The 26,894-nt window shown below is 47.0% G+C and overlaps 1 protein-coding gene across 5 annotated transcripts in view; it reads right to left on the reverse strand.

Annotated features, from left to right (window-relative positions):
• dnah1 (dynein, axonemal, heavy chain 1) overlaps nucleotides 1-26,894 on the reverse strand; it is a 668,552-nt gene that overhangs the window by 24,398 nt on the left and 617,260 nt on the right. For all 5 annotated transcript variants that reach the window (XM_070895813.1, XM_070895814.1, XM_070895812.1 and 2 more), the window contains 2 exons: nucleotides 15,628-15,772; nucleotides 987-1,193 (listed from right to left, as the gene is read on the reverse strand). In XM_070895813.1, the coding sequence (XP_070751914.1) occupies nucleotides 987-1,193; nucleotides 15,628-15,772 (352 nt within the window). The remainder of the gene's footprint in view (nucleotides 1-986; nucleotides 1,194-15,627; nucleotides 15,773-26,894) is intronic.

A 26,894-nucleotide genomic window follows, 5' to 3' on the forward strand; every position in this document is an offset into this window, starting at 1 on the left:
ACCAATGTGAGGGTTAGCACTGGGGAATGGAACACTTTCCATTTCAGACCTCAAAAAGGATTGACTGTTGCAGCAGATTGCGGCTATAACTCTGATGGAACAGCTGCAAACTCCACCCAGACCAGATGTTCGACAGTTTCCACTTGGTCTGGCAAGGGGCAGCGCCTCCACCTGATGGTTACAAGACCAGTGGTGCAAAGGGGATAGGGACCCATCAAACATTCCCAGGGGAGGTACAGCACGGGTTAGATACAGAGTAAAGCTCCCTTTACATTGTCCTATCAAACACTCCCAGGGCAGATACAGCACGGGTTATATACAGAGTAAAGCTCCCTCAACACTGTCCCATCAAACACTCCCAGGGCAGGGACAGCACAGGTTAGGTACAGAGTAAAGCTCCCTTTACACTGTCCCATCAAACATTCCCAGGGCAGGTACAGCACGGGTTAGATACAGTGTAAAGCTCCCTCTACACTGTCCCATCAAACACTCCCAGGACAGGTACAGCACGGGTTAAATACAAAGTAAAGCTCCCTCTGCACTGACCCATCAAACACTCCCAGGACAGGTTAGATATAGTGTAAACTGCCTTCTACACTGTCCCAAACCCTTCCAGGCCAGTTGAAGCACACTTAGATGCAGATAAAAGCTCCATCTACACTGCACTATTAGACACCGCAAGATCCTGCAAATCCACTGGGAGGATAGATGCACCAACAGCAGTTAGCTACAGAGTAAAGCTCCCTCTTACACTGCCCCATCAAACACTCCCAGACCAATTAAAGCAGTCAGATGCAGAGCTAGGCTCCGTCTATTCTACTCTTCAGCTCTAATTATATTCAAGAGAACCCCTACTGAGGACCCTTATACACAGCTGTTAGTGGAGACTTTTATTCCATCAATCAGGGTTGAATTTGCACTCAGGACTCAACAATGAAAGACCAATGTGTGACACACTGTGTAACTTAGTCCTCCCTGTCTCTTACCATAAAGTCAAACGATATTGTGTCAATAGAGATAATCGACCGCCTTGCAAAGTTCTGGAGTGTTCCCGTTAGAAATGCTTGTGGGAAGAAAAATCCACTGATCCAGAAGGCGGCTGGAATCCCATTCACAATCCATGTCTGTAGGAAGTTGATTCTGTCAAGAAGATCATCTACCCAGGAGGCCAAGGGTTTCAGTGACGGATATGCCTAGAAAATACAGACTATTAGGTATCAAGCTGGAGCTCACTGGTCTTTGCCATTTAAGTATCTTCCATGTTGGGGTATTTTAAAGCAGAATAGCCCGTAGTGCACTAATCTGGGCTACTTATGTTAAGCATAACAGAGCAAAGAAAGAACTTAAATTTATACAGCTCTTTTTATGTTCTCAGGGCATCACAAAGCATTTTACAGTCAATTAATTCTTTTTGAAGTATAGTCACTGTTGTAATGTAGGAAACGCAACAACCAATTTTGCACATGCGGCAATGAGATAATAAACAGATCATCTGTTTTAGTGATGTTGGTTGAGGGATAAATATTAGCCAGGACACCAGGGAGAAGTTCCTTGCTCCTCTTTGAATAGTGCCATAAGATCTTTTACATCCATCTGAAAGGGAAGATGGGACGTCGGTTTAACGTCTTATCCAAAAAATGGCACTTCTGACAGTGCAGCACTCCCCCAGGACAGCACTGAAGTGTCAGCCAGGATTATATGCTTAGGTCCCGAGAGTGGGGTTTGAACCCACAACTTTCTGAATCAGAGCTGAGCGTGCTACCAACAGAGCCACAACAATTTGCATTTATATAGCGTCTTTACCGCAGTAAAGCACCCAGGCTTTGCTTTACAGGAAGGTTTTCAGACAAAATTTGACACCGAGCTGCATAAATAGATATTAGGACAGGTAACCAAAAGGTTGACTGGTGACCAAAAGCTTGGTCAAAAAGGTAGGTTTTAGGGAGTGTCCTAAAGGTAGAGAGGAATGTACAGAGGTTTAGAGAAGGAACTGCAGAGCTTACGGCCTAGACAGCTGAACGCACGACTGCCAATGGAGGGGTTGTTTTCTTTTACTGAGCAAAAGCCTATTGGAGATAGCTATCTTAAAGGTGTTTCTAAGTACTTTATGTAACTGGTCTAGGCATGGTGTTCCTAACTGTACCGGGTATGGTGTATCTAACTGTACCGGGTATGGTTTACCTAACTGTACTGGGTATGATGTACCTAACTGTACCAGGTATGCTGTACCTAACTGTACCGGGTATGGTTTACCTAACTGTACTGGTATGGTGTTCCTAACTGTACCTGGTATGGTATACCTAACTGTTCCAGGAATGGCGTACCTAACTGTTCCAGGTATGATGTACCTAACTGTAACAGGCATGGTGTACCTAACTGTTCCGGGTATGGTTTACCTAACTGTACTGGGTATGGTTTACCTAACTGTACTGGGTATGGTGTACCTAACTGTAACGGGTATGGTGTACCTAACTGTACTGGGTATGGTGTACCTAACTGTACTGGGTATGGTGTACCTAACTGTACCGGGTATAACATTCCTAACTGTTCCAGGTATAACATTCCTAACTGTTCCGGGTATGGTGTTCCGAAGTGTTCCATGCGTGGCGCCATTTTTTTTCACTGGCCTACTTTCTGGTCGCGCCCTTGTGTTGACAATTTCGCGGGGTACGTGCAGCCATGATGCAGCCGGGCAATCGGCTTCTGTTCTGGGCTGCTGCCACGGCACCCCGTTCCCTGCTGCAGAGTTCGCAGCGTGCCCTCCCTGTGCTCCTGCTCCTCGCAGGGCTGGAAGATTCCCGCCCCAGTCCCCCGCCCCCCTCCGAGGGGAAGTGGAGCACTCGACATTGCGCTCCACTTCCTCTCGGTGGGTGGGGGGGGGGGGGGGGAGTAACCATAATTTTGCAGCCGGGGCAGGACTTCCGCTCCGGCACAGGAAGTCCCGCCTCGCCTCGGTTACTGCCCCCAAACGGTGTGTTACTGAATTTCGGCCCTTGGTCTTTGAAGTATTCTTTTGGATATCAGGTGGGAATTGCACACAACAGTTTGGTATGAATCTTTTTCACTGCCAATCCTTCTATTTGCTCAATAGATACAAGTGTGGAGGATGGGTGATTTTTTTCTCCCACAGATGAATGAATTTTGTTTATGGTGGACTCTGATGGCTTTTGCACAGGAGCTTGTTGTTTTCATTTTAAAAATCTGAATTTGTTTGCTCAATAAAGTCAGGAATTTTACTGCTGAGTTAGAGTACCTAAAAAGCCCCAACAAATGCGTGAACTCCAACACTGGTTGAGCTCCCAACTACTGCAGTAGTGTGATATTTTTCTATTTTCCATACTGACAATTCTGTGGCCACTTGGAGTCAGATTTCCAATTAGTGTTAGATGAGTGGCAGTTCTGTGCAGTGCAGCCATGTCCACTAAGAACTATGTTAAGACAGATCATACCCATTTCATATAGGACCATTACTACCAACAGACAGAATACCTTTTGCCATCGAACAGTGCTGGACTTGAATCCAGCTCATAGAGGAAAAGACCTATGTTTAACTCACTGAACCACCTTTATTGATGTGTTTCTGTAGGTTCATTTATTTCTACAATTGTAATTACAAGCTAGAAATTGGTCCATGAGCTCGGGCGATACTCTGACTACTGAGGCCTCAATATGGCGGGCAGGAAGTAGAAACATAGAAATTTACAGCGCAGAAGGAGGCCATTTCGGCCCATCGTGTCCTCGCCGGCCGATAAAGAGCCACGCGACCCTTGGTCAGCAGCCCTAAAGGTTACATATAAACCTATGAACAATGACGGAAAGGCAAAGAGTATCCAGCCCAAACCAGTCCACCTCACACAACTGCAACACATCTTATACTGAAATTCTACACTCCATCCCAGCCGGAGCCATGTGATCTCCTGTGAGAGGCAAAAAACAGATAAAAACCCAGGCCAATTTAGGGAGAAAAAATCTGGGAAAATTCCTCTCCGACCCATCTAGGCGATCGAAACTAGTCCAGGAGATCACCCTGGCCGTATTCTATTCCCTGCAATACTTACCTATTTTCTATGTTTCTATGTTTCTATGTGCTCCATCCAACAAAAGATCATCTAGTCTAATCCCAGTTACCAGCTCTAGGTTACGGTTACGGTACTTGCAGGTTACGGCACTTCAAGTGCCCATCCAACAATCTCTTAAAAGTGGTGAGAGTTTCTGCATCCACCATTCTTCCAGGCAGCAAGTTCCAGATCCCCACAACCCTCTGCGTAAAGAAGCCCCCCCTCAAATCCCCTCGAAACCTTCCACCAACCACCTTAAAACTATGCCCCCTCGTAATAGACCACATCACCAATGGAAATAGGCCCTTACTATCCACTATGTTCAGGCCCGTCAATATTCTGTATACCTCAATAAGGTCTCCTCTTAACCTCCTCTGTTCCAATGAGAACAAACCTAGCCTATCCAATCTGTCCTCATAACTAAGATTCTTCATTCCAGGCAGCACCCGAGTAAATCTTCTCTGCACCCTCTCTAGTGCAATCACATCCTTCCTATAATACGGCGACCAGAACTGCATGCAGTACTCCAGCTGTGGCCTAACCAATTTAAGCATTCCCTCTCTGCTCTTATACTCTATGCCTCGGCCAATAAAGGCAAGCATTTCATATGCTTTCTTAACCATCTTATCCACCTGGCCTGCTACTTTCAGGGATCTGTGGACAAGCACTCCAAAGTCCCTTTGTTCATCTACACTATTAAGTGGCCTACCGCTTAATGTGTTTACCCTTTCCTTATTAGCTCTCCCAAAGTGCATTACCTCACACTTCTCTGAATTAAATTCCATTTGCCACTGCTCTTCCCACCTGACCAATATATTGATATCCTCCTGCAGCCCATGACTTTACTCTTTATTATCAACCACACAGCCAATTTTAGTATCGTCTGCAAACTTCTTAATCATACTCCCTATATTCAAATCTAAATCGTTGATATATATTCCACAAAAAGCAAGAGATCCAGTACTGAGCCCTGTGGAACCCCACTGGAAACATCCTTCCAGTCACAAAAACATTCATTAATCATTACGCTTTGCTTCCTACCTCCAAGCCAATTTTGGATCCAACTTGCCACTTTGCCCTGTATCCCATGGGCTTTAACCTTCATGAACAGTCTACCATGTGGGACCTTATCAAAAGCCGTGCTAAAGTCCATATATACTACACCGTATGCACTATCCTCATCGATCCTCTTGGTTACTGTTATATATATAAACCTGTAAATACCTTGTTTAACCACCAGATGGCTCATCCCCTGGAGCCCCAAGGGATCCCACAACCCCTTGGGAGCACCTGTACATAAGAAGGCCTCAAAAGCTGGAGAGGCACTCTGGAGACCTGTAATAAAGGACTACGGTCACACATTACATTGAGCTTACAGTATCTGGTCAGATTCTTTATTCAAGACATAACAACTGGCGACGAGATACAGATAGAAACATAGAAAATAGGTGCAGGAGTAGGCCATTCAGCCCTTCTAGCCTGCACCGCCATTCAATGAGTTCATGGCTGAACATGCAACTTCAGTACCCCCTTCCTGCTTTCTCGCCATACCCCTTGATCCCCCTAGTAGTAAGGACTTCATCTAACTCCCTTTTGAATATATTTAGTGAATTGGCCTCAACTACTTTCTGTGGTAGAGAATTCCACAGGTTCACCACTCTCTGGGTGAAGAGGTTTCTCCTCATCTCGGTCCTAAATGGCTTACCCCTTATCCTTAGACTGTGACTCCTGGTTCTGGACTTCCCCAACATTGGGAACATTCTTCCTGCATCTAACCTGTATAAACCCGTCAGAATTTTAAACGTTTCTATGAGGTCCACTCTCATTCTTCTGAACTCCAGTGAATACAAGCCCAGTTGATCCAGTCTTTCTTGATAGGTCAGTCCCACCATTCCGGGAATCAGTCTGGTGAACCTTCGCTGCACTCCCTCAATAGCAAGAATGTCCTTCCTCAAGTTCGGAGACCAAAACTGTACTCACCAAGGCCCTGTACAACTGTAGCAACACCTCCCTGCCCCTGTACTCAAATCCCCTCGCTATGAAGGCCAACATGCCATTTGCTTTCTTAACCGCCTGCTGTACCTGCATGCCAACCTTCAATGACTGATGTACCATGACACCCAGGTCTCGTTGCACCTCCCCTTTTCCTAATCTGTCACCATTCAGATAATAGTCTGTCCCTCTGTTTTTACCACCAAAGTGGATAATCTCACATATATCCACATTATACTTCATCTGCAATGCATTTTCCCACTCACCTAACCTATCCAAGTCACTCTGCAGCCTCATAGCATCCTCCTCGCAGCTCACACTGCCACCCAACTTAGTGTCATCTGCAAATTTGGAGATACTACATTTAATCCCCTCGTCTAAATCATTAATGTACAGTGTAAACAGTTGGGGCCCCAGCACAGAACCTTGCGGTACCCCACTAGTCACTGCCTGCCATTCTGAAAAGTACCCATTTACTCCTACTCTTTGCTTTCTGTCTGACAACCAGTTCTCAATCCACGTCAGCACACTACCCCCAATCCCATGTGCTTTAACTTTGCACATTAATCTCTTGCGTGGGACCTTGTCGAAAGCCTTCTGAAAGTCCTAATATACCACATCAATTGGTTCTCCCTTGTCCACTCTACTGGAAACATCCTCAAAAAATTCCAGAAGATTTGTCAAGCATGATTTCCCTTTCACAAATCCATGCTGACTTGAACCTATCATGTCACCTCTTTCCAAATGCACTGCGATGACATCCTTAATAATTGATTCCATCATTTTACCCATTACTGAGGTCAGGCTGACCGGTCGATAATTCCCTGTTTTCTCTCTCCCTCCTTTTTTAAAAAGTGGGGTTACATTGGCTACCCTCCACTCGATAGGAACTGATCCAGAGTCAATGGAATGTTGGAAAATGACTGTCAATGCATCCGCTATTTCCAAGGCCACCTCCTTAAGTACTCTGGGATGCAGTCCATCAGGCCCTGGGGATTTATCCCTTCAATCCCATCAATTTCCCCAACACAATTTCCCGACTAATAAGGATTTCCCTCAGTTCCTCCTCCTTACTAGACCCTCTGACCCCTTTTATATCCGGAAGGTTGTTTGTGACCTCCTTAGTAAATACCGAACCAAAGTACTTGTTCAATTGGTCTGCCATTTCTTTGTTCCCCGTTATGACTTCCCCTGATTGTGACTGCAGGGGACCTACGTTTGTCTTCACTAACCTTTTTCTCTTTACATTTCTATAGAAACTTTTGCAATCCGTCTTAATGTTCCCTGCAAGCTTCTTCTCGTACTCCATTTTCCCTGCCTTAATCAAACCCTTTGTCCTCCTCTGCTGAGTTCTAAATTTTTCCTAGTCCCCGGGTTTGCTGCTATTTCTGGCCAATTTGTATGCCACTTCCTTGGCTTTAATACTATCCCTGATTTCCCTTGATAGCCACGGTTGAGCCACCTTCCCTTTTTTATTTTTAGGCTAGACAGGGATGTACAATTGTTGTAGTTCATCCATGCGGTCTCTAAATGTCTGCCATTGCCCATCCACAGTCAACCCCTTAAGTATCATTCGCCAATCTATCCTAGCCAATTCACGCCTCATACCTTCAAAGTTAGCCTTCTTTAAGTTCTGGACCATGGTCTCTGAATTAACTGTTTCATTCTCCATCCTAATGTAGAATTCCACCATATTATGGTCACTCTTCCCCAAGGGGCCTCGCACAACGAGATTGCTAATTAATCCTCTCTCATTACAAAACACCCAGTCTAAGATGGCCTCCCCCCTAGTTGGTTCCTCGACATATTGGTCTAGAAAACCATCCCTTATGCACTCTACAAAATCCTCCTCCACCGTATTGCTTCCAGTTTGGCTAGCCCAATCTACGTGCATATTAAAGTCACCCATTATAACTGATGACGAACCCCACCGCAACAATGCAGAGAACTGTGGGCATCCTGGAGAAGTTTTTGGAGGGAGATGATTGGGAAACCTTTCTGGAGTGACTCGACCAATACTTTGTGACCAACGAGCTGGAAGGAGAAGTGAATGCTACCAAACGAAGGGCGATCCTCCTCATCATTTGTGGGGCACCAACGTATGGCCTCATGAAAAATCTGCTCGCTCCAGCAAAACCCACAGAGAAGTCGTATGATGATTTCTGCACACTGGTCCGGGAGCATCTAAGCCCGAAGGAAAACATTCTGATGGCGAGTTACCGGTTCTGCATGTACAAGAAGTCTGAAGGCCAGGAAGTGGCGAGCTATGTCGCCGAGCTAAGGCGCCTTGCAGGACATTGCGAATTTGAAGGACACTTGAAGCACATGCTCAGGGACTTCTTTGTACTTGGCATTGGCCATGAAGTAATACTTCGCAAACATTTGACTGTAGAGACCCCAATCTTGAGTAAAGCCATAGCGATTGCCCAGGCGTTCATCGCCACCAGTGACAATACCAAACAAATCTCTCAGCACACGAGTGCTGCTGCAAGTACTGTGAACAAAGTAATGTTGTTTTCGAATCGTAACTTACAGGGCAGGACTCACATGCCTGCAGCTGCATGTCCGCAGATGTCTCAGAGTCCACCATCAAGGGTGGTGAATGCAAGGCCATTACACTTTGTTGGCACTGCGAGGGTGATCATCGTTTCCATTCATGCCACCTCAAAGGATACGTTTGCAAGGGCTGTGGAACAATGGGACACCTCCAACATATGTGCTGGCGAGCTGCAAACCCTGCTAATCCTGCAAACCACCATGTTGCAGAGGAGGACAGATCCACGGTGGATCACGTCGAACCAGAGCCTCAGACTGAGGAGGCAGAGGTATATGGAGTGCACACATTTACCATAAAGTGTCCCCCGATAATGCTGAAGGTTGAATTAAATGGACTCCCGGTGTCAATGGAGCTGGACACGGGCGCGAGCCAGTCCATAATGAGCAAAAAGACTTTCGATAAATTGTGGTGCAGCAAGGCCTCAAGGCCAGTCCTGACTCCCATTCGTACTAAACTGAGAACGTCCACAAAGGAACTGATTCCCGTAATCGGCAGTGCTACCGTAAAAGGTCTCCTACCATGGAGCGGTGCACAATTTACCACTCTGGGTGGTACCGGGCGATGGCCCCACGCTGTTCGGCAGGAGCTGGCTGGGAAAGATATGCTGGAAATGGGACAACGTCAGAGCGGTTTCATCCATCGACGACAATTCAGGTCCTAAACAAGTTCCCCTCGCTGTTCGAACCGGGCATCGGGAAGTTCCAAGGAGCAAAAGAGCAGATCCACTTGATTCCGGGGTTGCGACCTATCCATCACAAGGCAAGAGCGGTACCGTACATGATGAGAGAGGGTGGAGATCGAGCTGGACCGGCTGCAACGAGAGGGCATCATTTCGCCAATCGAATTCAATGAGTGGGCCAGTCCAATTGTTCCAGTCCTCAAGGAAGACGGCACCATCAGAATCTGTGGTGATTACAAAGTAATTATCAATTGTTTCTCCCTGCAGGATCAATACCCGCTATCAAAGGCAGATGACCCATTTGCGACGCTGGCGGGAGGAAAAATGTTCATGAAGCTGGATTTGACCTCGACCTACATGACTCAGGAGCTGGAGGAATCATTGAAGGGCCTCAATTGCATCAACACGCACAAAGGTCTCTTCATTTACAACAGATGCCCGTTTGGGATTCGATCAGCCGCGGCGATATTCCAGAGGAACATGGAAATCTTGCTGAAGTCGGTCCCATGCACTGTCTTCCAGGACGACATCTTGGTTGCAGGTCGGCGCCCTGTCGAGCACCTGCAGAACCTGGAGGAGGTTTTTAGTCGGCTTAATCGTGTGGGGCTCAGGTTAAAACGCTCGAAGTGCATTTTCCTGGTGCCTGAAGTGGAGTTCCTGGGGAGAAGAATCACGGAGGACGGCATCAGGCCCACCGATTCGAAGATGGAGGCAATCAAGAATGCACCGAGGCCACAGAACGTGACGGAACTGCGATCGTTTCTAGGACTCCTGAACTACTTTGGTAACTTCTTATCGGGTCTTAGCATACTGTTAAAACCACTGCACTCTTTACTGCTTAAAGGAGATGAATGGGTATGGGGAAAAAGCCAACAAGATGCCTTTGAGAAAGCTAGGAAACTATGCTCAAACAAATTGCTTGTGTTATATGATCCATGTAAGCATTTGGTACTAGAATGTAATGCGTCGTCATACGGTGTCGGGTGTGTATTGCAACAAGCTGATGAATTTGGGAAATTGCAACTGGTTGCTTATGCATCCAGAAGTCTGTCTAAGGCTGAGAGGGTCTACAGCATAATCGAAAAAGAAGCGTTAGCGTGTGTTTATGGGGTAAAGAAAATGCATCAATATCTGTTTGGGCTCAAATTTAAATTGGAAACCAACCAAAAGCCACTTATATCCCTCTTTTCTGAAAGTAAGGTGATAAATACGAATGCATCGGCCCGCATCCAGAGATGGGCGCTCACGTTGTCCACATACAACTACGCTATCCGCCACAGGCCAGGCACAGAAAACTGTGCCGATGCTCTTAGTAGGCTGTTATTGCCCACCACATGGGTGGAGATGGCACAGCCCACAGATTTAGTTATGGTAATGGAGGCATTCGAGAGTGAGCAATCACCTGTTACCGCCCGACAGATTAGAAACTGGACGAGCCAGGACCCCTTACTGTCCTTAGTAAAAAACTATGTGCTCCACGGGAGTTGGTCTCATGTTCCATTAGAGATGTAGGAAGAAATAAAGCCATACCAGAGGCGCAAAGATGGAATGTCCATACAGGCAGACTGCCTCCTATGGGGTAATCGGGTAGTGGTGCCAAAAAAGGGCAGAGACACTTTCATTAGTGACCTCCACAATACCCACCCAGGCATTGTAATGATGAAAGCGACTGCCATATCCCACGTGTGGTGGTCCGGTATCAATGCAGACTTAGAGTCCTGCATGCACAAATGTAACACATGTTCATAGTTAGCAATGTACCCAGGGAGGCGCCACTAAGTTTATGGTCCTGGCCCTCCAAACCATGGTCCAGGTCCATGTCGACTATGCAGGCCCATACTTGGGAAAAATGTTCCTTGTGGTGTAGATGCGTACTCCAAATGGATTGAATGTGAGATAATGTCGGAAAGCACGTCCGCTGCCACCATTGAAAGCCTACGGGCCATGTTTGCCACGCACGGCCTGCCTGATGTCCTTGTGAGTGACAATGGGCCATGCTTCACCAGTGCCGAGTTCAAAGAGTTCATGACCCGCAATGGGATCAAAGATGTCACATCTGCCCTGTTTAAACCAGCGTCCAATGATCAGGCAGAGTGAGCAGTGCAAACAATCAAGCAGAGCTTGAAGAGAGTAACTGAAGGCTCACTGCAGACTCGCCTATACCGAATCCTGCTTAGTTACCGCACTCGCTCACTTGGATTCCCCCCGCTGAACTGCTCATGAAAAGGGTACTTAAGACAAGGCTCTCGTTAGTCCACCCTGATCTACATGAACAGGTAGGGAGCAGGTGGCTTCAACAGAATACATACCATGATCGCGCAAATATGTCACGCGAAATCGAGATTAATAATCCTGTATTTGTGTTGAACTATAGACAAGGTCCCAAGTGGCTTCCCGGCACGGTCGTGACCAAAGAGGGCAGTAGGGTGTTTCTGGTCAAACTTTCAAATGGACTCACCTGCAGAAAACACTTGGACCAAACTAAACTCAGATTCGCGGACTATCTAGAACAACCAAAACTAGACTTTACCTTTTTCGACCCCCCAACACATACACAAGTGGCAACAGACCCAGCGGTTGACCACAAAGCAGAACACATCACCAGCAGCAGCCCAGCAGGATTCACCACACCCAGCAGCCCTGCAAGGCCAGCTGTGCAGCAGCCCAGCGAGGGCCCAACAAACGACTCACCAAAACCAGCATTTGCACCGAGACGATCAACCAGGGAAAGGAAGGCCCCAGATCAACTCACATTGTAAATAGTTACACTATTGACTTTGGGGGGGAAAGAGTGTTGTTATATATGTAAACCTGTAAATACCTTGTTTAACCACCAGAGGGCTCATCCCCTGGAGTCCCAAGGGATCCCACAATCCCTTGGGAGCCCCTGTACATAAGGAGGCTTCACAGGCTGGAGAGGCACTCTGGAGACCTGTAATAAAGGACTACAGTCACACATTACTTTGAGCTTACTTTGTGAAAACTGATGCAAAGTATTCATTAAGAACCATACCAACATCTTCTACCTCCACACAAAGATTACCCTCATGGTCTTTACTCTTAATGGCCCTGAAATCTTGTCAGATTCTTTATTCAAGACATAACAGTTACCTCCTCAAAAATTCAATCATGTTAGTCAAACACAGTCTTCCCTCAAATTCTGATGTCCCAGGTCTGTACGAAGTTGCTATGGACCCGGGAAGGCATCAAAAAAGCCGGGTTTCAGCATGCAATAAACGTGTGCTGAAAACCGGCTTTTCTGATCTGTCAAGTTTCTGGCAGATCTCGCGCATATCGAGAGCGAGGACACTTGCAGGGCAAGATTTTCGATATTTATTTATAGCCTCCTTTTACAGGCACAAGTGTTTAAAAATACATAAAAACATTAAAATTAGATTAAATAAACACATATGAAAGCATACTTTATTGTTAAAAACTCTCCCTACAACAGTAAGTTTATTTTAAGACATCTTTAAAAAATGTCAGGAAAATATTATTTTTTATAAGAACTTTAATGAATGAGTGTATTTTTCTATTTTTTATTGATTTTTTGTGTGTTGGGGGGGTTTCTCATTCATAATAATGGGAACTCCAACTTACGGAGTTCCCATTATTATGAATGAGAACATACTGTACCTTGATTGGCTGCCCAGAGCCATGTGACTGCAGCTCCAGCCCTGCGCACGTCCTGAAGTGCTCGCGCTCCGATGCATAGGAATGAAGGCCTCAGGCTCGGAAGTTTGAGTGGGCGCAGCAGCAACAAGTAAGTGCGCAGTTTTTTACCTTTTTTCTTTAGTTTGCCCATGGGAAGGCCTCTATCAAAATTTCAGGCCCATTATATTTATAGAACATCTTAGGGTTTTCCTTAATTTTACTGGCCAAGAATTTCTCGTGCTCTCTCTTAGCATTCCTAATATCCTTTTTAATTTTGCCTCTCAACTTGCTATATTCCTCTACAGATTCTATAGTATTTAGCCGTTGGTATATGACATAAGCGTCTCTTTTTTTCTTAATCCTCCCCGTAAGTCCCTAGACATCCAGGGGGCTCTAGAATTATTTTTCCCAGCCTTTTTCATTAAGGGCACAAGATTGGCCTGAGCTTTCTGGATCTCCTCCTTGAACATCTCCGGCCAGAAGTGTATCATCCACCAGAATGGGTAAATGCAAACAAAGGGCGTCCTTTACCCAGCAGCAGACGTTCAACTTCCTGCACATGCAAGTAAGGGACCTGATGCAAGATTGAGATCCCATTCTGTAAGATTGATTTGCCTTGAAGCAGCCAGCTCATGCAACCAAGAAAGTAAGTAACCTACCTGAATGTGGAGCCAGGAGGTGCTGGACTGCTCCCCTTGATACAACATTAGAAGACCTGATCGCCGCTCCCAACCCTACCACCGACATCAGGCCCCGACCCCGTAATCCCCAACACCGACCCATGCCCCCATGCTGTCCCCCGATCCAGGCTCCCATCCCTGAATCAGGTCCTGATCCCTGATCCCCAGCCCAGCCCTACTCCCAGATCCAGGCCTGCATCCTGATCCCTGACTAAAGATTCCATTCAGATCCCCAACCCAGTCCCTGAACCTCGGCAACACGTACCTGAGGGCTGCTGTGACTCTAACAATGGCCCGTACTTTCAGCAGAGGGCTTTTGATGTTTCCATTGACATGAGGCCCGAGACCCAATATTTTGAGCACCTCAGGCCGCACCATTCAAGCGGGAGGAGGGGGGGAGGAGTGCCAAGTACTCTCCCTCGCACGCTCACAAATGGTCGCGGCCCAATTTCTGGACCCTGGTGTTATGCTCTTCTGCAGTGTGTGCTATGGAATCCTGCAGTATTATCTTATCTCGCTGGCTGCAATTACCTCTGAGCCCTGATTGTGTTGAACTGTTCTGTAGTACAATTTATCTGTCACAATCTGTGAATTAATTTATGTACATTTTGTGATTGAGACTGTGAGGAGGAAATCTGAGCAGTTTAATGTAAGGCAAATAATTGATAAACAGCATTATAAAAACTTTTTCTGACGTGGTCAGGACAGACATTGGCTGCTGCTAATGAGGCAAAAAAAGATTAAGCATGGAGTTTCCACCAGGGATGCAATCGGCAAAATGTGGCCAGAATGTGCTGCACACTGTGCCTGTTTTGCCGAGGTGAAGTTACGCCAAAGTTTCCATGCAAACACATTAGCATAAACCTGTTATGTCTGTAATGCACTTATGAATGACTCCACGAGGCAATGTGTTATACTCAAACTGTAGTGACCTTGGTTCTTTATTCGTAACTCCAGAGTGGGGCACAAGCATGGTGGGCAGCCTTTTTACTGGGCCCTGCACCCCTATGCAGGTGACCCTCAGGTCACAGGGGCAGGAAACCCCAGTCTCCACCAGTTGCACCTTCAAGTGTTGCTAGTATGGTATATACACAGTGTAAACCTTATGATAGTATATCAGGTAACAAGTCTGCATCTTATGCAACTATACAGTGACTACACAGAGAGTACAACTATAGTCTACATATATAACAAAACCTATGAATCAGCACAATCGAGCAGAGTAATAGAGTTGTAACCAATTTGTAACTAGCACAGGGCATTCCCCAGCATCAAATAGAGGAGTACAATTGCCAGGAAATGAGCCATTCTTTAACTGATTGATTTAATGCTCTTGGTCTTACCTTTTAATTGGTTTCAATTGACTGCTTTGATCTTTCCTTGGTACATAAGACCAGCAGACACTCGAAGCCACACAGGTATGTCCTGTTCTGCTGTAATGGAGCCACACAGGTATGTCCTGCTCTGCTGTAATGACTGCATTTAGACTAAATTAAACAGCATTTAAAGTAATTTAAAGTCGTTGTAGGAACAGCAGGGTCAGGCTTTAATTGACTGCTGGTCACTGCAGGTCAGGTGAATAACATTGGATTCATGTGACCGTGGGTGCCTGTGTGAACACACTGGAATGGGTGTAATCGGCAGAAACCCACTGTTCTTAACTGGGAACGTGGCCAGATTTGTGGGCGGGGACTGCTTTGGGCATTTAAAATTCTGCGATCATTAGCGCTATTTCATTCAGTTCCGCACAGATTACACTGGTATCTGGGCGGAAATCATGTGGTTACTCCAGGCCCATGTCTGATTTATCACAGAGAAGGCAAAGATCACTTGATCACACAGAAGACAGATTTCTTTTCGGGACCATCTCCCCAGAATGTTGTTTCTCCGTGAGACGATAGGAATAATTGACATTTGAACGAGTGAGGAAGAACTCTTGTTTCCTGTACCATGCTTTAATGTCAACCCAGTTTATTTATTCCTATAATGAAATAGTGTAGCTATTACCTTGGAATTCCAGTGCGCTGGGACAATATTGTTGTACAAACTTTGAGCCATCAACTCCAGCTGTAAGGACATAACAACTAGACCCTTCAGTGCTTTCAGAAGGTCATTAAGACTTTGCACAATAGCCTCCAACAGTCGATTGTACCTACACAACAACCAAATGGAAAATGTGATTGCAAACAGTTGTAAAATAAGTCATTTGTGACATTTCTGGATACTTCTGTGAGCTACTAATCCAACATAAGCCAAGCTGAAAGTTGTTAGGCTGCTGGGTCTACTAAATGAACTAGTCTATTGAACAGCATCAGAGAAGGGCACATATGAAATGAGCAGCAGTCTTTGAATCTAACAACACCATTGAAGACTTGTACTTCTGTGGAATTGTAGAGCAGCTCTGTCAGCATTTGAAAAGTAAAGAGAGGTTAATATTTCTGATGGGGCCTTTTTTAAAAAAAAGACTTGCATTTATATAGAGCCTTTCACGACCACCGGTCGTCTCAAAGCGCTTTACAGCCAATGAAGTACTTTTGGAGTGTAGTCACTGTTGTAATGAGGGCAGCCAATTTGCGCACAGAGAGCTCTCACAAACAGCAATGTGATAATGCCCAGATAAGCGTTTTTTTTTGTTATTTGAGGGATAAATATTGGTCAGGACACTGGGGATAACTCCCCTGCTCTTCTTCAAAATAGTGCCACCTGAGAGAGCAGACAGGCCCTCGGTTTAACGTCTCATCCAAAAGATGGCACCTCCGACAGTGCAACACTCCTTCAGTACTGCACTGGAGTGTCAGCCTAGATTTATGTCCTCAAGTACCTGCAGTGGGACTTGAACCCACAACCTTCTGACTCAGATGCAAGTGTGCTACCCATTGAGCCACAGCTAACACTAGAATTTTATCAGAACGACATTAATTCTATGAAACATTAAGAATTTTGGAAACACTAGCTTGTTTTTCCAGTGTTGAGGTAAATTTAGTTCACATTTTGCAGTTCTTTCATCTGTCAATATGGGAACATTCTCAATATCATTCATCATGTGTAAGTTCCAGATGCGACACCAAGAACACTATCACCTGTCCTTCCTGCCATCCCCCTGTCTCCCTTTGCCCTGCAGCCCAGATAGGAGGGATCATTTTCCACTTGGCATAACTGGAGGTGTCTAGTGTGATACAAATTGAGGACGGGAGGCAGAAAACCAAGCAACACTTTCATCCATCCAGAACAAACAGTGGTTTCATTAGAGCATAATAATCAATTTGATGGAGATGTTTTATTATCACAGCATCAGTTCACGTGATTCTTACCAGGAATGTAATGCGCTTAACTTCACCAGTATAATGGACTGTGAAAGGTATGTGATGTCTGACTGATCTCGTTGAATTTTTTGAGGAGGACACTAACAAGGTAGACAGGAGAGTGTCTATGGATGTTTCTGCCCGAGAAATTATCAGCAAAAATGAGAACACATGGAATTGTAGGTAACCTTAGGACAAGGGTTGGAAGGTAGGAGCAGAGATGATTGGTGGAATATGACAAGTGGTGTTCCCCGGGGATCTGTACTGGGGTCTCAGCTTTTCACCACATATAGGAATGATTTGGATGAAGGAATAGAGTGTTGTATATCCAAGTTTGCAGATGACACTTAGGAGAAACAGTAAGTTGTATAGATGGTAGCTGGAAGTTACAAAGAGGTATAGACAGATTATGTCTATAAACAAAACTATGTCAGATGGAATATAATGTGGGGAAGTGTGAGGTCATCCACTTTGGATCCAAGGAATACAAATTGGAATATTTTCTAAATGGGGAGAAACTAGAAACTCTGGCGGAGCAAAGGGATCAGTGTGAAAAACCATGAGCACAGATATGGGGACCAAGTTTTGGGCCGCGCCTAGAACGGCGCAGCCCGGACCTGGACGTCCGTTTTTCGCGCCAGAAAGTGCGCCTAAAAAAAACTTACAGATTCTCCGGCTCCCTGCTGGTCCTCTGGAATCGGGCGCGGCGCAGCACGAGCTGTAGGGGGCGGAGCTAGGTACCTGCGCTGAAAACAGTGCCGCATGTGCAGTAGCTCCAGGCGCCCAAAACTGTGTGGGAGGGGCCTGAAGCACGCAACCCCTAGCCCTGGCTAATTGGCCTCACTGGCGCTGCGTGCATAAGGCTGCCTCCCATGCCCAGCTCCTGCTTCCTCCCGACCCGACTCAATTCCCGCTTCCCCCCACCCTGCCCCCGGACCCGACCCGACACCAACCCGACTCCCGCTCCCCCCCCCCCCCCCCCGCACCCCGGACCCGACCCGACCCCCCCCGGACTGGACCCGAACCGCGCTCTCCACCTCCCCCCAACCCGAATCGAACCGACCTCCCTTCGCCCCCCCCCCCCCCCACCGACCCGCGCTCCCTCCCCCCGCCCTCCCCCCCTGGACCCGACCCGACCCAACCTCCCTCCGCCCCCTCCCCGCGCTCCTGACCCCGACCCGCGCTCCCGACCCCGGACCCCCGACCCAACGCCACCTACCATGTTCTTATGTTCTTATGTAACAAGAGTAATACAGTAACCATGGGGGACTTTAATCTACATATAGATTGGGCAAACATAACCCCGCTATTTAAGAAAGGAGGAAGAGAAAAAAAAGGGAATTATAGGCCAGTTAGCCTGACATCAATAGCAGGCAAAATGCTAGAATCTATTATTAGCAACATGGTAACAGGGCACTTAGAAAATCGTAATATAATTAGGCATAGTCAACATGGTTTTATGAAAGGGAAATCATGATTGACAAATCTGTTGAGTTTTTTGAAGATGTAACTAATGGGATGGATAAGGGAGAACCAGTGGATGCAGTTGTATTTGGATTTTCAAAAAGCATTCGATAAAATTCCACACAAGAGGTTATTACACAAAATTAGGACTTATGGGATTGGGGGTAATATATTCGCATGGATTGAGGATTGGTTAATGGACAGAAAACAGAGAGTAGGAACAAACGGGACTTTCTCGGGTTGGCAGGCTGTAGCTAGCGGGGTACCGCAAGGATCAATGCTTGGCCTCAGCTATTTACAATCTATTTATAATCTATATTAATGACTTAGATGAAGGGACTGACTGCAATGAATCCAGGTTTGCTGATGATACAAAGTTAGATGGGAAAGGAGGACAGAAAGAGGCTGCAGAAAGATATAGACAAGTTGAGTGAGTGGGCAAGAGCATGGCAAATGGAATACAATATGGTGAAGTATAAAGTTACCCACTTCAGCAGAAAAAACAAAAAAGCAGCATATTTTTTGAATGGTGAGAGACTGGGAAGTGTTTGCATTCAGAGGGACTGGGTGTGCTTGTACATGAATCACTGAAAGTTAACATGCAGATACTGCAAGCAATTAGGAAAGCAAATGGTATGTTAGCTTTTCTTACAAAGGGATTAGAGTATAAGACTAAAGGGGGCCAAAGTTGCCCCTTTTTTGCAACAAATTAGCACCTCCGGTAGCGGGGGGGGACACTAATGAGGTGCAAAAGCCTTTTTGCCCGGGGGAGGGCGGCGCTATCACCTGCGGCGAAATTGCCTCGGAGGTTTGGGGGGCACTGTACAGGCAGCGGCGCATCCCACGATTAGCACCCCGGGCCGGCGTAAAACAAGCAATGACATCATCGCCGTGCGCGCCGACCCCTTTGCGCCCCACGGGGAAATTGCCCCACGGGGCGCAAAGCTGGCAGATATCCGCCGCCAGGGCGCCCCTTGAGGCCCTTATCGCCCTGGGCAGCCGTTTTATTTTTTCGGCCAACTCTTGGTTTGGCCCGACAATGGCGGCCCTCATGTCAACCGAACCACCATTATGCGCTCTATTTTAGGTGCCAGGCCGCTGGCCTGGTCGATAGTGTCCCTGCTAGCCCTGTGGCGGCCACCAAAGGCCCTGCAGAGTGCGCAGCGGCCCTCCCCTTTAACTGAAGGGGAGGGGCATTGTAGTATGTCAGCGCTACACAGATGCTCCGCGTAGCACAAGCCTCTTCAGTGCGGCGCTGGACTCAGTGCCGTGCTGCCGCCCCGGGAACACCCTCCAACGAGGTGGAGTGCCAGAGACAACTCTTCACCTCATTTCAGGGGCGCACAGCCCAATTCTGTGTCAGGGGTGGGACTTCCTGGCCGGGCGATAAAAGTCCCAGCCCTGGAAGGTTACCGGGGTACCGCCTCTAGTCGGGGCGCAGGGCAATTCCAGCCACAAGATATCCTACTAAAATTATACAGGGCATTGGTGAGGCCATACCTGGAGTACTGTGTACAGTTCTGGTCTCTTTACCTTAAGGAAAGACATACTTACCTTAGAGGGAGTGGAACGAAGGTTCACTCGACTGGTTCCTGGGATGAGGTGATTGCCCTTTGTGGAGAGATTTTGTAGATTAGGCCTATATCCCCCAGTGTTTAGAAGAATGAGAGGCAATCTGCTTGAAACATATAAAATTCTTAAGGGGCTTTACAGGGTTAATGCTGAGAAAATGTTTCCCCTGGCTAGGGAATCTAGAACATGGGGTCACAGTCTCAGAATCAGAGGTCGGCCACTTAGGACTGAGATGAGGAGAAATGTCTTCACTCAGAGGGTTGTGAATCTTTGGAATTCTCTACCCCAGAGAGCTGTGGATGCTCAGTCATTACCTGTGGGGCGCAAAGGGGTCGGCGCGCACGGCGATGATGTCATTGCTTGTTTTACGCCGGACCGGGGTGCTAATCGTGGGATGCACCGCTGCCTGTACAGTGCCCCCCAAACCTCCGAGGCAATTTTGCCGCAGGTGATAGCGCCGCCCTCCCCCGGGCGAAAAGACTTTTGCATCTCATTAGTGCCCCCCCCCCCCCGAAGGTGCTAATTTGTCGCAAAAAAGGGGCAACTTTGGTCCCCTTTAGTCTTATACTCTAATCCCTTTGTAAGAAAAGCTAACATACCATTTGCTTTCCTAATTGCTTGCAGTACCTGCATGTTAACTTTCAGTGATTCATGTACAAGCACACCCAGTCCCTCTGAATGCAAACACTTCCCAGTCTCTCACCATTCAAAAAATATGCTGCTTTTTTGTTTTTTCTGCTGAAGTGGGTAACTTTATACTTCACCATATTGTATTCCATTTGCCATGCTCTTGCCCACTCACTCAACTTGTCTATATCTTTCTGCAGCCTCTTTCTGTCCTCCTTTCCCATCTAACTTTGTATCATCAGCAAACCTGGATTCTTTGCAGTCAGTCCCTTCATCTAAGTCATTAATATAGATTATAAATAGATTGTAAATAGCTGAGGCCAAGCATTGATCCTTGCGGTACCCCGCTAGCTACAGCCTGCCAACCCGAGAAAGTCCCGTTTGTTCCTACTCTCTGTTTTCTGTCCATTAACCAATCCTCAATCCATGCGAATATATTACCCCCAATCCCATGAGTCCTAATTTTGTGTAATAACCTCTTGTGTGGAACTTTATCGAATGCTTTTTGAAAATCCAAATACACATCCACTGGTTCTCGCTTATCCATCCCATTGGTTACATCTTCAAAAAACTCTTAACAGATTTGTCAAACATTCATAAAACCATGTTGACTATGCCTAATTATATTACGATTTTCTAAGTGCCCTGTTACCATGTTGCTAATAATAGATTCTAGCATTTTGCCTGCTACTGATGTCAGGCTAACTGGCCTATAGTTCCCTTTTTTTCTCTTCCTCCTTTCTTAAATAGCAGGGTTATGTTTGCCCAATCTATATGTAGATTAAAGTCCCCCATGGTTACTGTATTACTCTTGTTACATAAGAACATAAGAACTTGAGAATTAGGAGCAGGAGTAGGCCATTCGGCTTTCGAGCCTGCTCCGCCATTGAATAAGATCATGGCTGATCTACTATCTCAACTCCACTTTCCTGCACTATCCCTATATCCCTTGATCCCCCCCCTTAATATCCAAAGATCTATCGATCTCTGTCTTGAATATACTCAAAGACTGAGCCTTCACAGCCCTCTGTGGCAGAGAATTCCAAAGATTCACCACCCTCTGAGTGAAGAACTTTCTCCTCATCTCAGTTCTAAATGGCCGACCCTTATTCTGAGACTGTGCCCCCTGGTTCTAAACTCCCCAGCAAGGGGAAACATCCTCCCTGCATCAACCCTGTCAAGCCCTGTATGAATTTTGTATGTTTCTCTAATGCGCCTCTAACTTTCTGATGTATACTGTGCCCTACATTACCACTACTGTTTGGGGGCCTATAAACAACTCCCACCAATGTTTTCTGTCCCTTGATGTTTCTCAGCTGCACCCAAACTGATTCTACTTCTTGATTTTCCGAGCTAAGATCCTTTCTCTCTACTGTCTTTATCCCATCCTTTATTATCACCCCTCTTGCTTTTCCATTTTGCCTATCTCTTCTACAAGTTAAGTATCCTGGAATATTTAGTTCCCAATCTTGGTCACTTTGCAACCATGTCTCTGTAATGGCTATTCGATCAAACTTATTAATTTCTAGCTGCACTATTAATTTATCTATTTTGTTGTGAATACTTTGCACATTCAGATATAGTGCCTTTAGCTTTGACCTTTTTCTATTTTTCCCTGATGTCACTTTAGTCACAGATGCCCTATTACCTTTGTTACTCTCTCTGTCCCTTGCTGACCCACTCTGCTTATTTTTACCCAAAGCACGGCTCTACTCTAGAGCCTTGATTTTCTCTTGCTGCTTTTAAATTTACTCTTTCCTGAATCCTCCTACCCTCCCTTCATTAGTTTAATGACCTGTCTCCTGCCCTAGTTATTCGATTCGACTGGCTTTAGCCCAGTTGAAGTGGAGCCCGTCACAATGGAACAGCTCCCTCTTTCCCCAGTACTGGTGCCAGTGCCCCATGAAGCCTCCCACGCCACTCTTTGAGCCACACATTTAACTTTCTAATCTGCTTATCCCTATGCCAATTGGCACGTGACTCAGGTAACAATCCAAAGATTATTACCTTTGAGGTTCTGCTTTTTAATTTGGACCCCAACTTCTCAAACTCTCTCAGCAGAACCTCATTCCTATTTCTACCTATGTCATTGTTCCTACGTGGACCATGACAACTGGATCCTCCCCTTCCCACTCCAAGTCTTATCCAGCCGCGAGGAGATGTCTTTAACCCTGGCACTGGGCAGGCAACACAGTATCTATCCCTTTCACTTCCCCCACTCGAATGGCCTCCTGCACCATGGTGCCACGGTCAGTTTGCTCATCCATACCGCAGGCTTTTCCTTTGTCCACACAGGCAGCAAGAACCTCATACCTGTTGGATAAGGGCAAAGGCTGAGGCTCCTCCAGCACTGCACTGCCTCCTTACCTGCCTGAGTTGCAGTCACAGCCTCCTGTCCCTGACCACTAACCAGTACCACTACCTAACCAATGGGGTGTGACTGCCTTCTGGATCAAAGTGTCCAGGTAACTCACTCACTCCCCTGATGTCCCGCAATGTCTGCACCTCAGACTCCAGCTCAACAACTCTGAGCTGAAGTTCCTCAAGATGCAGGCACTTACTGCAAACATGGTTGTCCAGGATCACAATGCTCTCCACAAACTCCCACATGCTGCAGTTGTGGCACGCTACCTGCACTGCCGTCCCTATATGACCTTGCTTCATTTAATTAACTTTAATTAAATTTGTATTTAGGTATTCTTGACTGCTTACTTAGTCTAGATGAAGTTATGAGTAATTGAAATTAAATATCTACCTGTAACACAAAGGACTACAAATAGTGTAGGCAAAAAGCAGCAACTCCTTCCCCTTCTTCTCTAAATTCCCACTCTCTCCAAATTCCTAAATAAAACACTGTTTAAATACACTCCGTTTAATGCTGCAGTGGCTACTTACTTACTAGCACATCTGCTATCATTTGTGGCGAGAGGGACTTGATGTTACATCACCCTGAGAGGCAGCAGCCTCATCTGTCACTGCTGCTGGGTATTCACTCAGCAAGCACAGTGATCTGTGTGGAAGCAAACATCTGGGCAGTAATAAGAGCAGTGATGCCCTACATAATGGTTCCAACCGTCTGATCCCATCAGAGACTGAAGCGCAAGGTCCCAATAGCTGCAGTCACAGCAGTCACTAGAGATACTTGGACTTGGTGGGATCCTGGTCATTGGTGGTTCTGCTGAAAATGGCCCTAGAGTTGTCACATGATCCATACTGAACGGTAGTGCTTCCTTTTACACAACTACATGGATGCAATTCGTGAACTTTTCTGCATTAGCTATCAATCTTTACAGGGTATGTCATGTATTCAACCAGCATTATAACCCATGTATAAACTGAGCTAAGTTGTACACCGTGAGAACACTGATCACTAGGTGGGAGACACTCCTAACCTGGACCTTCAGGTGTAAAAGGGGAAGCTCCACCCACCTTCATCACTTGAGTGCTAAGGAATAAAGGACAGGCCACAGACTGACCTCTCAAGCATGGGCCTTGTGTGCATTTATACTGTGTAGTAAGGATGTATCAATGGCGACAAGAAACTGGGATTTAAACCACGCAAGCATGGCCACTAGCAGAACAGACGAGAGGTACTGTGTTAAGGAATGGTTAGGACAGAGATTCAACATTGTTAAAGCAGCACACAGTTCTCCAGGCAGGCAAGGGCAGTCAGGCATGCCCCAACATGTAGTCGAACCCAGAGGGGGAGTTCGACAGAGACAATGGCGAGCTGAACAGCGATTCACGCCATTGCAAGGGACAATGCGGCCAGTAATGGGGCCATCAACACCTGTTAATGGTGCACTCAAGGACAATAACAGGGGCAGTCAGGGATGATCGACTGGCAAGGGACCTTTTGTTTCAAACCGCAACTCATGCTGGAGGCGTGGAGGCATACATTCAGCCGGAGTTTGCAGAGATGAGCAAATTACCTGCAGAAATTGCAGAAATGGACACTGGGGGAAATCGCTGGAAGCTGAAGTTCAGCGAGTTCATGTGGAGCACGTATACAGTTCATACACCAGGACGCCACCGATAATGATGAAAGTGCTCCTCAATGGCATCCCAGTATCAATGGCGTTAGACACGGGTGCCAACCAGTCCCTGATGGGTATCAAACAGTTCGAAAAGTTGTGGGCATCCAAGGCCAGGAGGCCAAAATTATCGCCGATTGACGCACAGCAGATCATTCCGGTGCTCGGCAGCGCCATGGTAATCGTGACCCACAAAGATTCGGAGAACAGGTTGCCACTCTGGATTGTCCCAGGGGACGGTCCCGCACTACTGGGGAGGAGTTGGCTTGCTGTCATGAACTGGAAATGGGGCGATGTCAATGCAATTTCCTCTGTGGAGCGAGTATCATGCTCAGGTCCTGGACAAATTTGACTCATTATTTCAACCCGGCATTGGCACTTTCATGGGGGCCAAGGTAGTGATTCACATAAACCCGGACGCCAGACCAGTACACCACAAGGCCAGAGCGGTGCCGTACGTGATGCGGGAAAAGATAGAAGGCGAATTGAACCGCCTGTTGAGGGAAGGCATCATCTCGCCAGTCGAATTCAGTGACTGGGCGAGCCCGATTGTGCCGGTGCTCAAGGCGGATGGGTCGGTCAGGATATGTGGCGATTACAAGGCCACCATCAATCGGGTGTCACTCCAAGACCAGTACCAGAGCGGAGGACCTCTTTGCGACGCTATCCGGTGGCAAACTTTTTTCAAAATTGGACCTGACCTCAGCTTACATGACCCAGGAGCTGACGAGTGAGTCGAAGAAGCTGACCACCATCACGACACACAAGGGGTTGTTTGAGTACAACAGATGTCCATTTGGGATTCGCTCGGCCGCTGCGATCTTCCAACGAAATATGGAAAGCTTCCTCAAGTCGATTCCAGGGACGGTGGTTTTTCAGGACGACATCCTCATTATGGGTTACGATACTGAAGAACACCTCCACAACCTGGAGGAGGTGCTACGCAGACTGGACCGGGTAGGTCTGCGACTGAAAAAGGCGAAGTGCGTCTTCCTAGCTCCAGAGGTAGAATTCCTGGGGATGAGGGTAGCAGCAGACAGGATCAGCCCTACTGCATCCAAGACGGAAGCGATCCAGAGAGCACCCAGACCCCGTAACACGACGGAGCTGTGTTTGTTCCTGGGGCTCCTGAACTATTTTGGTAACTTTCTTGCCAAATTGAGCTACACGTGCTCCCACGCAAACGTCGCAAATAGGTCTGGGGGGACAGCCAGAAAAGGGCTTTTAATAGAGCACGCAATTTGTTATGTTCCAACAATCTGTTAACGCTATATGACCCATGTAAGAAACTTGTGTTAACGTGCGATGCGTCGTCCTATGGTGTCGGGTGTGTGTTGCAGCATGTCAATGCCAAGGGTCAGTTACAGCCGGTAGCTTATGCCTCCAGGAGTCTGTCCCAGGCAGAAAGGGGCTACGGGATGGTAGAAAAGGAGGCGCTAGCATGTGTATATGCGGTAAAGAAAATGCACCAGTACCTGTTTGGCAGGAAATTTGAGCTGGAGACAGATCACAAACCCCTAACGTCCCTTTTGGCCGACAACAAGGCCATAAATGCAAACGCATCGGCCTGCATACAGAGGTGGGCACTCACGTTAGCTGCCTATGACTACACAATTCGGCACAGACCGGGCACCGAAAACTGTGCCGATGCACTCAGCAGGCTCCCACTAGCCACCACTGAGGGGGCTACCGGGCATGGTGCTGAGATGGCCATGGCTGTTGAAGCTTTCGGAAGCGAAGGCTCACCCGTGACAGCCCGTCAGATTAAAGTCTGGACAAATAGAGACCCGCTATTGTCTCTAGTCAAGAAATGTGTCCTGAATGGGGACTGGGCAGCCACGTACAGGGCATGCCCTGAGAAATTTAAACCATTTCACAGGCGCAAGGATGAACTCTTGATTCAGGCTGATTGCCTACTGTGGGGAAACCGCGTAGTCATGCCCCAGATGGGCAGAGAGGTGTTCATCAGAGAACTCCACAATGGGCACCCGGGCATTGTCACGATGAAGGCAATTGCCAGGTCACACGTTTGGTGGCCAGGGATAGACGCAGATCTGGAACTTTGTGTTCGCAGGTACAACACGTGTGCCCAGCTGGGCCATGTGCCCAGGGAAGCCCCCCTTAGCCCCTGGCCATGGCCCGCCAAGCCTTGGTCACGCATCCATGTGGACTACGCAGGTCCTTTCATGGGGAAAATGTTTTTGGTTGTAGTAGACGCCTACTCCAAATGGATCGAGTGTGACATTTTAAATTCAAGCACATCCTCTGCCATGGT

Source organism: Pristiophorus japonicus, chromosome 12, assembly GCF_044704955.1.
Source record: "Pristiophorus japonicus isolate sPriJap1 chromosome 12, sPriJap1.hap1, whole genome shotgun sequence".
NCBI classification, from domain to species: Eukaryota; Metazoa; Chordata; class Chondrichthyes; family Pristiophoridae; genus Pristiophorus; species Pristiophorus japonicus.